The sequence below is a fragment of the Amia ocellicauda genome, chromosome 1, assembly GCF_036373705.1.
Source record: "Amia ocellicauda isolate fAmiCal2 chromosome 1, fAmiCal2.hap1, whole genome shotgun sequence".
NCBI lineage: Eukaryota > Metazoa > Chordata > Actinopteri > Amiiformes > Amiidae > Amia > Amia ocellicauda.
This window is the reverse complement of record NC_089850.1, coordinates 30,004,126-30,016,293: the sequence shown is the minus strand read 5'-3', so window position 1 is coordinate 30,016,293 and position 12,168 is coordinate 30,004,126. Positions and strand designations below refer to the sequence as shown.

At 42.0% G+C, this 12,168-nt stretch overlaps 1 protein-coding gene across 2 annotated transcripts in view; it reads left to right on the top strand.

The window, feature by feature from the left end:
• The first annotated feature begins 8,123 nt into the window (after positions 1–8,123).
• The window catches only part of foxo3b (forkhead box O3b), a 67,580-nt gene continuing 63,535 nt past the window's right edge, over positions 8,124–12,168 (top strand). Inside the window, exons 1-2 of one of the 2 annotated variants that reach the window (XM_066701372.1) lie at positions 8,124–8,776; positions 9,003–9,749. In XM_066701372.1, the coding sequence (XP_066557469.1) occupies positions 9,174–9,749 (576 nt within the window). In that variant the 5' untranslated portion in view covers positions 8,124–8,776; positions 9,003–9,173. Of the gene's footprint in view, positions 9,750–12,168 lie in introns of both variants that reach the window. The other variant, XM_066701364.1, reaches the window with a different exon arrangement.

Genomic DNA, 12,168 nt, shown 5'->3' with positions numbered 1-12,168 from the left:
CGAAACTAACAGGTCTTGCTTTTCAAATGAAATCTGTACCATTAGTGTGTGTGTTTGATTTTGAAATACCATGAATGTTCTTGTTTATTAAATATGTTGCCTTCCCAGAAGCAGATGATAAAATAAAAGTAAATCTTCCAATATATTTGTTTACTGAAATTGCAGAACAAATGCCCCAAAATGTCTTCCTGTCAAACACTAGCTTCAATGACTAATATCATACCAAATATATTTGTCATCTGAAGACGTATTGCAAGACGTTAGTGCAACAATAAAGACGGAAGTGCAGCCTACTTCATAGAACAAGATAAATCAAGATAAAGAAACCAATTACATTAAATGAAAAACAACTCCTCGTTAATTTATCAGGAAAAAACAACCCTCTTCTGCTAGGGTCGTTGTACAGAAAGGACAACATACCAAGGCACTCTTTTTTTAATTCAGAAACATATAGCAGTATTTAGGAAGTTAGGGGATCAGAGAAGATTAAAATTATCAATACCCTTCTCACCAAAGGCTCCATCAATGTTAGGCCTTTTAAAGTTTTGCTTGGGAAGACTTACCAAGTGACTTAGATTATGACTGCATGTAAAAAAAAGTACTATTTCATACATGTAGGGTAGGAGGGAAAACATATATCTAAATAACCTCAAAATCTATTTTTTTCTGTTAGTTTTCCTTTTTCCATACATACTCTTTCATTCAGCAGGATTTTAGTAATTTGCGGTCAAAGGCTCCCAAGTAGGAATTTCAAATTGTAGCACAAATTTTCCACTGTACCACAGCGTAACACCGGATACAAGGAATGGTGCTGTTAGTTTTATACACCCAATACAGTATATCCTTGGTATAACCAGAGTCATTGTTAGAGCAGAGTGCAGGGCTGTCTGGCTGGCTGTTTTCCCTTCAGACAGGTCAGACCCACCCAAGGCTGGGCTGCTATGCTTTCTGTGTTTATTCTGCATTCCTTCGTGTTTTCATAGAAATCAGAAAGTTTTTCGACACATTTCTGAGTTCTGCTGAGGCCTTTCCCTTATTCAGATACTATGACTGCTGGATAACTAGAACCCATCACCGGTATTTCAACATTCCTTGCAAACTGATTTATTGAGAAACTGTCTAAGAAATGCTATTGTTAATCAGGACAGGGGTTTTACTCAGAGGATTGGTACTAACATAGCAGACTGCTTCTGTCAACACCTTACAAAGAAAGCCATCAAATTGTAATATATTGTGTCCGGTATCCTTGTACTGCGAAGAAGGAATGCACTAATCAAATTATTTTGGTAGCCACGAGATCATTCAGTAGCATTTGTTCAACCCAGTGACCCTAATCCTCATGGTAACTTTATAATGTGATGCATTTCAAAATCTTAAGTCCACCCTTTGCCAAACAAAACACTCTTATGTCACTCTGAAATGCAATATTCACAAATGCAGGAGTGGCAGATACTCAGACTGTTGTCATAAACCTTTATTGTGCTATAATTACAGGCAGATTTTTGAAAGCAGTTTCCTGGTCTGATGAAGTCAATGTGGTTAATCTGGCTGACTCTAGCATACACCCTACCCAAGTGGCCATGAGTTAGCACTCTGTCTCCCAGGGTTCAATAGCGGTTGAATTTGGCATTCTGCTATGGAGACGTGAACGAAAGTGGAGGAATTTTTTTTATTTCTCTTTCTGTGTCTCAGGTTCCCTGCCTAATGTAAGACACAGAAAGAGAAATAGCATTTTTTCACAATTGTATATCTGTAGATCGTGCGGTTTGCTTTGATTCATGTTTAAAGGATCAGGACAGAATTAAAGGAACTGAAACCAGATAAGAGATACAGAAACCAGATTAGAGAGACTGCAGATTCTGGGAGAGGGGATTTCTGTCTCATGAGGAATGGTTTTTTAGGACCTTGTGTCTTAAGATGTCTAGTTTCTCTGCTCCCAACTCGTTCGTTCAGTTCGTCTCTTGCCTCCTGGATCTGACTGAGTGGAAAACTCCAGGATCCCTGTTGTTCACACAGTATGCTAGACCAATGTAATGTCTACCGGACACCTTCAGAGGTGTAAGATATAATAGATACATATTTTTCACATGTATTCAGTACAATCAGTCCTAAAGTAGCATACAAAAAGAAACTGATCCCCAGGATCTGAAGTTTGCTTCACGCACACTTTTTATAAATCCCTGTTTTGCACTGTAACCCTGTCTATGTGTTTCCTGAACCCCACCTGAGAGCCCTGGCAGTGCTGGCCCTACCCCTCCACACTGTCACGCCTGGTGGAGAATGCGGGCAGGCGTAGAGTGGTTTAAAGACACAAAAGAAGAAAATAACAAGAACGACAACAAAAGAAAACAATTGAGGTGTGACGTCACTATATTAAGACTATATATGTGTGTATATTTGTATATATATATACACACACACACACATATATATTCTACATATATACACATATACAATAAAATTGGTGCATAATTTCCAAATATCTCTTAATTTCTTTCACAAAAATACATGGCACTAATTTAGTTTCATGTCATAGTATAATATCTTAAGGTGAAGTTACCCTTTAATTATAATATGTCTCATTGGGACACATTCTGTTTGAAGGGGATAGAGGACACAACTTGCCTGAGGATAAATAATTTGTTAACACACAGAACATGGGAGGAGAGAACATTTTAAAAAGGGTGATTAACTGCCTGACAAATCACATCGATTTCACCATTAATTAATTTCTAAAAAAAAAGTAATCAAAAATACAACAAATGTAGCTCTGTTATAAGACGGGTAATCTGTTTTATGCTACTTTAGGATCGATCGTACTGAACAAATGTGAAACTATCGTGGCTACTGCTGTGTCCTGCAAATCAGAAAAAAAAAGATACAACATCTTAAAAGAAAGCTTGCATAATGTGCACAGTGAGAGTCTGACCACAGATCGGATGAATCATTGCTCACCTACACACATTCTGGTCTGCAGTGGTTGCTCTCAGTTGTGGGCGATGGACATTGAAATACAGCATCACTTTAGAAAACTGAACCTCTATGAAATTAAACAGTGTCACCTTAACAGTCCTAGCAACTACCTCAGACACGAGTTAGACAGCAGGAGGTTTTGTATCAAGGTGTGTTATCATGGGAGTGAAGAGCTGGGATCCTAAATGAGGGAAAACACTGAAATGTATATTATAGTAGAAAGGAATTTAGTTTTGTTGTTCTTTTGCGTAATATAATTTATTTATTTTTTGTAATGATAGGACCAATACAATTTTGCATGTGTATGTTGAATATCCTTGTGAAACCACAGTAAACTATGAAAAGAAGAAAGATTGACAAATAAAACACATCTTACTATGTGACAGAAGGAAACCTTTCCTTGCTGGTTTTACTCAGGGTGCTTATTGTTAAAGATAAAAAATACCTTTGGTGAACAATAATATACTTGACAATTGCCAGTAATAGCCTTTAATATAGTTCACTATAATAGTCTTCCAGGTCCAAGAGAATGACACTTTCAGATGGATTATATACCTTAACAAGATATAACATTTATATAACAGTTTTGGTCTATCGGAGATTTGTGTTTACAGGAGAAGTTGATTTATTGTTAGCTTTTAGGTTCTATACCAGTAGAACTATAGGTATTTTATTCTGAGACATTTCTACACATTGGAGTCATTTGTTTTCCAGCCTTTTCACTCTGAACATTTGATTGGGGCATGTAAGTGTCTCTTTAGCACAACACAAACCTATTTAATGATTGACTAAAAAATGATTGAAAAACAATCTGCACATCTTTGGCCTGGATTTGTTTGCATTGTGAAATTCAACCTTGACCAGATCTACTATGGAACCCGTCCTAAACCCTTTACATATAAATATATCTGCTGTTTCACAAACCCTGGCAGTTGTCTTCATTGGCTTTCAAGGATTAATTTAGTTGCAAAATGTTTTGTCATATGACCACACCACAGAGAGCCAAAGGTCTGTCAGTTTCTCTATGTACTCCTTTGTCCAGAGCAGCATCATCCACTGCTGTGTGTCTTTTGTGAGCCCTGCTGTCAAGTGTGGCATTGTATCATTATAGTTGTTAGATCTTCTGTTGCAAAATGACAGTTTCTCTCACTTTTCTCTCTGTGCTGTTCATTTCAGTAAAGCACAGTTTTCTGCCAGTTATTTTATATTTTCAAACAAACATTTATCCATATGCAATTACAGTCAGAAACTAAGCCAGAAGACAAAGGGCAGGATCCACGTTGGCTTAGCACCAGTCCATCTCAGGTTAGCACTAACACACACAGCATTTTAAAGTTGACCAGTATGGCTTTGGGATATGGTAAGAAAGCAGAGCACCCTGAGACAACCCACACAGGCAGGAATCAAACCTGGATGGCAGGAGCTGTGATGTAGCAGTGCTAACCACTGTGCTGCCCTTTAAAACAATCTTTGGTGCCAAAGCTTTGACTATGTTCATTAATGTTGGCTAATTTACATAAAATAATTATGATATCTTGATACCCAGAACGGCCATTAAATCGTCACCTTGTAAATGTCAATATCCAATACATTATCGGACTATTTCCAACTGCTGCCTAAGTCACAATTTCTGCCTATTTGAGGGTTTTGTCTGACCAATAGACTGTGAAATTAAATTAGTTCTTTAAACTGACACTTAATTGGGTGTGGGAAAAATAGCATTAGGCTCCACCATTTTAAACCAAGTACATTCCTGCAATGCACCTAGAACCCCAATGCTAATACTCAATAATCCAAGTAGTTTCGGACATTTATAAACCCAACTTCTGCTACATCCTACACAGTAGGAGATCAGTACCATCATTTACACTTCACACGTGCAGTTAGTTTGCTTAACAAAAATAGTCCCAAGATGACTTTTTTTTATATAGTACTATTACTATTAAATACACCGTGGAGAAATGAACTATTCCAGAAACAAAAACTCGATGTAAAAAAGTTGCAACAAAAAAATCATGGCCAGAGTGTTACATAATGTAGAAGACCACCCCTATGCCGTGCGCAGTGAGAAAGTACTCCATGAAAACAAGTGATCTGTGTAGTGGATGAAGCGCGCCTCTGCGCACATGTGCTTGAATCCCCGGTGCGGTGCAGAACAGTCCACACCTGCGCAGGACGTGCGTCAGTGCAACCGGGTTCATTTCACACTACTGTTTTGAATGCAATATCTCTTTTAATAAGAAGAAGAACGATCATTAATGGTGCTTTCATAGTGCACGATTTGAATTCCTCATGTTTATCTGGGGATCGAAGCTTCATGCAAACCTATATATTGGCTGAACGTCGACACCCATGTGCTGTACAGCGTGCAGGCTGTGACATTACAAGACACGGTATTTGGACGTGTGCATGTGTGCATGTGTGTCTCATGACTTCAGTCGCTGCACTGCACACGCATTCCCCCGCACACCTCTCTCCCGTCTCAAACAAAAGCGCCGCAGTCGTGTGTTGCAGTGCAGGTACAGGGGCGCCGGAGCACCGCCGCGTCACTGCGCAGGGCTGAACCGGCCCCTTGCCAGCCAATCCCCGGGCGGGCAGGATTTCTGCCGTGCCTCCATTAGACATACAATGACGTCATGTGTTTGAGGCAGTCGAACTAGCTTGAAGGGGGCGTGTCCGGCCGCTGATGACGCGCATGATTGACAGTGCGAGGGGGCACGCGTAGGGCCAGCAAGCCAAGTCGTCTTAAAGCCATAGCTGTGATAGTGTGCATGCATTCATACAGAGATGTATCTATCTGCTCCTTTTCTTGAGCACGGCATGTACGAAATAAGTCATTAAAATAATGTTTGTATGCATTACATTGTAGCCTATTTCTGGCAGTGTCTGAATGATGAAGTGGCTAGGAGCATGTGAAGCGGTAGGCATGTATCTGGGTTATAATAGTTCACAGACAATTACCAACACTTTAATTTAGTTGTTCCAGCGCTACATATGGTTCTTTATAATGTGTTATTGGAGTCAACACATAATTATTAACATAGATATTGGCACAAACCTCCCTCAGTGCTAGGATGGTACCAGCGGTCATGTGCTGCATATAGGGTGTGTGTAGTATATCAAGGTGATCTGCAACCAGTTATTACAAGCATGTTAATTGGGTCTGCAGTGCACCATTGGAAATATTGTAGATAAGTGGTATGCCAGGGTGAAAAAATGTGAGAGACCAGCCAAAGCACCCAAAAAGTGCAAAAGACAAAGAGGTATTGGGTGCCATCAGCAAAGATATAACTGACTGTGTAGGTGCGTCTGACAATGTGTCCACTGTAGGTTGGCAAAGTATCCATGCTTAGGGTTTTTACGCCTGGGAATCACCCACAAGGTTATAATCACGTGTAAATTGTAATATATTCCCCAGTTTTGGTTATTTAAAGTGGGGACCCCTGCTGTGTAGTGATGAATCCTTCTGAACACTGTTTGTTTCTAACTTGGAAAGTCTGGGGGTGTCGGCAGCTTGGAGAATACTTCAAACCGAGTATGGAATTGACTCTGGAGGTGGCAAAGTAATGGTGTAGGCGTGTTCCTCATGGTTTGGACTAGAGCCATGACTGCTTGCGAAGGACACCATGACCAGCAGAATATATTCTGTCATTTTGAGGTTATTTTATGGTGAGGGCCCATATAGGTCTACCAAGACAATAATGCCCCAATATCACAGAGCTGAGAGTGTAGAACATTGCCCTAAAAATGTTTCACAGCCTGTTCAAAGTCCTAACTGCAATCTCCTGGAACACCTCCAGAAGGAACAGGAACTGTGTATCAGGAAGAAACTGCACACATATCTCCTGCTGCAGCCCAAGCCGTCCTGAGGGACAAATTATACCGTATTGTTCTAAAGGGTGGTGGACGGTGTTGATTTCAGGATTGTAGGATTTAAGACAATGAATGGGTCTAAATCAGGGATTCCCAAAGTGCGGCCCTCGAGGATCTTTGGTGCGGCCCCCCATGAACCACCCCTGTCTGAACCTTAACTATATTTTTACAGTTTCTGAAAGTGTTCTGTTACAAATTGCACATGTAATTTTGGGGAAAATAATAAAACAACAATTAAAGTTAATACATTTTCCCTAACAGATATGTATAGGAAATAGGTTCATTTTCTACTGCGGCCTCCCATCCCATGCAACCTCCTGAAATTGGCCCTCCATCACCAGACATTGGGAACCCCTGCTCTAAATGTATTCCTATTGGGATAGTTGTTCATATACTTCTCGACACTATATAGGTGACTCAGCTGAACTGAACATGACGCTGATAACAAGGAGAGACAGGGTTTGATCCTCATTTACACCTAAAGTGAATTATAAGCCTAACCTAACGTAGCGACATCAAACATTAAAGACGTCAACTTTATATTCATATATCGGCTTCTCTTTTGCCATTCCACAGTAGATCATGTGCACGTTTCCTGAGCAGCTTTATGTGAAGGGGGTGCTGCAACACATGATCCGCACAAGCAGAAACTCTCCTCTACCTACAAAATAAAGAGTTGCCAGAAAATATGCATCTGGATTTCAATGTCCTGTAATATACAGTGTGTAGATATTTTTCTTCCATCCCAAATGCTCCTAGAGGATATTAACAGAAGAGGTCATTTTTCTGAAAGCAGCAATGAAACAACCCAAAACAAGACACCTCTGTCTTACTGAAAACCAACGGCATACATACATAAAACAGTAACACAATTTCACAGTATGAATACTAGACTCTATACACCCCATCATCAACACCTATGACATCAAATTCATTTTCTTTGAAGTAATACAAATAGAAAGACAACATTTCAGCTCTCTAAACGCAATCTCAAATGGGTAAAAGAATATATCCCATATCAGAAAACAACCAGGGTGTCTGAAACTAAAGGCGAACACACGTGTGGACACGGCCGCCTTTCTGAAGTCTACGTCCTCAAAAGCACACTTGCATCCTACATTAAAGATCGCAAAGGCTGGGAAAGGATCGCCTTGGCCGTGAACACATCATAAACCACTTTCGATCACCATCTGTGGAGGCCAAAGTACACGTCCCGACGCGTCCCCTGCGCGCCATGTGGACGCTGCCTCTTTAAAAGGCGATCCCACTGGCGGCTTGCAGGGGCAGGGCTTGCTCGCTGGGGTTAGGCTGAGTCTGGCTGTCTCTGCTGTATAAGTTGGTGCTTTGCTGCAGGCTGTCAGGAGACGAAATGCTGAATTGGATAATCATGCATATAAGTATATAGGAGGTGCAATACTGTGCCACCGTGCAGTCGCGTCTGTTTGGGCAGCTGGCACGTCCACCGAAGCGCAGGCGGACAGGAGGAGCGAAGTCGCGCTGCTCCGGTGCGTGTCGATGCGCCGCGGACGGGGAGGCTCGGTGTCCTTCTGTCTAGTGATTAAAAGGACTTGAGTGAAGGGGAAATTGTCAAGATGGCAGCGGCAGGAGGAATTGCAGTGCTCTGGCTGTAATCGTGAGGTTTTTATGGGGTTTTTTTCCCGTACGGGTCTTTTTTTTTTCCCGAGGCGTTGTGCGTTGTGAAAGCTCCCCCGGACCCTTGCGCGGATCGCCGGACACCTCTGGACCCGCAGAACCGGTGCGATCGGGGGCTTTTTGTTTCCAGTGCACAGCGGGTGTGTGGCGATGAGTTGCGTTTAAGATTTGGAGTTGCATTGCATCAGTGCGCCGTTGGATCTGTCTCGGTTTCAAGGATTGCAGGCAGGCGGTCTGTGAGCAAAGTCGTAGTAGTGCGACTGGCAGGAACCACATCGTAAGTGTTGCTCCTGCCCTGCAAATACAGTCCGCACAGCGACGGACTGGCGATCACGCCGGGATATACCTGTGGTGCAGCTGTATCGCAATTATAGCACTTAGCATATGGGATCTGACATGAGATCTGGGGATGGTTGTGAAGAATACTTAAACCAACGAATGAAACGAGAATTATTTTACTGAATGCATTTTTGTATTTGTTTTTATATTCTGCAATTTCTTAGGTGCATGCATGGTCTTTGAATTATAACGCGGATTGTGCTGGACTGGGTTTTTCCTGTTACTTTCCCTGGCATCGGAAACGCATTCATGGAAAGCAACTTTGACAGGTACCCCGCAGCTCTTTGTTGACCGATCCATTAGCAGAAGGGACGCAGGACAGAGTGAACACGAAGATGGCAGAAGCACCACCCTCGGACCCTCTTTCCCCACTGGATGTTGAGATAGACCCCGATTTTGAACCCCAAAAACGGCCGAGATCCTGCACCTGGCCCTTACCGCGACCCGACCTGCAGTCCAATGCGGAGAAACCCGAGCACGGCGACACGGGCATCATCCCGGAGGAGGAAGATGACGAAGACGACACTGCCACTTCCATGACCATCAATGCCAACGGCATCTTGGGCAACACCAGCAGCGCCAGGGAAGACCAAAGCAGCCCCGGTGCTCTCCTAGCGGACGGGCCAGGAGCGGCGTCCGCGGGCCAGGAGGGCTCCGGGTCCCCCCTCTCGTCCCAGTCTCCGGGCCCGGCTGGAAACGGCGCCAGCGCCAATGGCCTCGGGTCCCAGCCCAGAAAGTCCTCCTCTCGCAGGAATGCCTGGGGCAACCTCTCCTACGCTGACCTTATCACCAAAGCCATCGAGAGCACGCCGGAGAAGAGACTGACCTTGTCCCAGATCTATGACTGGATGGTCAGGTGTGTGCCGTACTTTAAAGACAAAGGGGACAGCAACAGCTCGGCCGGGTGGAAGGTAAGACAAACCCCGTGGTGTCGCGCAGCAAAACAAAAACAAGAGCCACATGGCGCTGCGTCCCCACTGGCGGGGCTGTGGTGGAGGCTGTCACAGTGTCACAATCTGCCACCACACGTATATTGTAAAGGATGGACATGAATCGGGCGCTTTTCAAAGGTTTCAGTTTCAAAGAGATGCATGAAATTACCTTACATCGATTGAACATAATTCATAACATATTTTTAACATGAACAATACATATTATACATCATTATTAGAGATTTGTTTTTCAAAGATATATCTTTAAAGTGATGCTCTCACTATATTTTCAGTTCATACGTTTCTTCTCAGGAAGATTAAGAACGTTGCCTATTGTTCTGGAATGTTTGATCTATAGAACCTACAGGCTTGCTGTCAACCAAGGGTTAAAAAAAAAAACTAAACTCCTGAAGATAAAGCTCTTGGCATTGCAAGCACTGACCATACAAGCCATATCAGAAGGTAGAGGGCAAAAGACTAAAGGTTAAGAATCAGAGCATGCAGCACAGGGGCTCCTGAATTGTTGTGTAGGCTGAAAGTGCAATAAATTATCATGTCCAGAGAGTAATCCAATCTGGCAGCTAGGCAAACTATCTGCCAGAGAACTGACTTCTGCAGCATGCACTGTATCTGCACTGTAGCCGAAGGAATTCAAATTGTGCACATTTTGTTACAATGTACTGGCTAGACTAGGGTTTTGCACAGGAGCACTAACCATTTTAAACATGTGGGCCTTTCTCACTGTCTCTGTCTCTGTCTCTCTAATATGCAATTACTTTGGGTAAGAACATAAAGATTTGGAAGGGAAGATCAAGCCCATCTGTGTGAACCTTTTCCCACCGCTTGGCCTGTGTGCTACTGTTGTTGGGACAGTTAAGCTAGTGAGATCTCTACATTTGGGGGGAGTTTCCTCTCTGTGTCTGACAATCATTTGCCTCTGCAGATACCTTCTCTGAATGTTTGAGCTCAATAGATTCAATGAGATTCAACACCTCATATTTACTGATGTGTCTTTGCTCAGTGCTGAGGGGACACTTAGTCAAATATTAACTTCACATTCAGATGTGCAATGAAGATATGGTGTGTGCAGAATGGCCTTTTATCCCAAATACCCATGGATAGTCTAACACTGCTGAAGCATTGTATATATGTTTGATTGGGCAATCTTTTTATAGCAAAAACACATATAAATAAATAAATAAATAACTCTGAAGATGCTTAGCATCTATGGAATCAAATCAAGCTGATTAGCTTATTTCATACAAATAAACATTGTATTACATTGATTATTATTTAGAGTATTGTTATAGAGATCTGTACATTGTTAATTCAAATACAGACTACCAGTCAGCAGACTAAATTGAGTTTTGAACTAAAGTTTGGGAGGAATCCAGGCCCAATCTCACACCTGACTTCTGCCTTACCAAGCATAAGTATCCAGCAACACGTACTTTCGCAGCATGCATTGCTTTGCATCCCTTCTCCGCCCCCAAAGACCACCTTTGCAGCAGCAGGGTGTATAATAAATACACATATATAAATACACATCAGAAAGATTATTGTAAAACACCACATTCCTCCATTTCAGCAGAGGTAGACCAGTGTCATGGTTCAATTTTTTACAGATAACATTTCCCTTCAGTAATGTAGACGGAGCTCTGCAAAGACTGGAAGAATACTGTGTTTGATCATCTCAAACCCCAAAACAGTAGTTCACACACTTTGTGATAAAAGCTTTAGTGACGAATGTTTCCTAGCTAGTTTTGATATTACAGTATTCATACAGCACACAGGAAGAAGCCAACAGAAACTTCACAGAGGGCTTTTTAGCACTGTAATTTATAGTGTTGAAACCTTGCCCAGACATGTTCCTATGATCCTTCAGCTTTAGGTTACTTAACCCTCCACAACACCCTTGGTCCAAATTCCTATACATGCTGTAGTTGGCAGATCATGTGAAATATCAGTACTTAGTTATGTCAGTCCCTATATATAGGTGCTGTGCCTGGAGGTCATTCAAAATAAAAATGAAAAAAACAAAAGTCAAAACTCAAACCAAAGATAGAATCTGAGGCCAGGGACTTCAGTGGGGGTTGGGGGCAAATAAACAGAATTTAATGACACAGAGGCTGCCAAACCATATTGCATGTGCTTTCGCTTGACGAACCTACATATTGACTACATGAACTCAATTTGTATATTTACCCGCACTGGCTGTTGGGGTTTAACGGATTGAAACGGAATTGCTGAAACGGAACATGTAATTCATCTTGTGTTATTTTCACATGGCTTCCGTGTTTTAATTGTACCTTCCATATCCTTAATGATTTGAGATGTCATTATGTATGTTTGGAGCCATGAAAACTGGCAATTATGAAATGAGTACATTTATGTAACC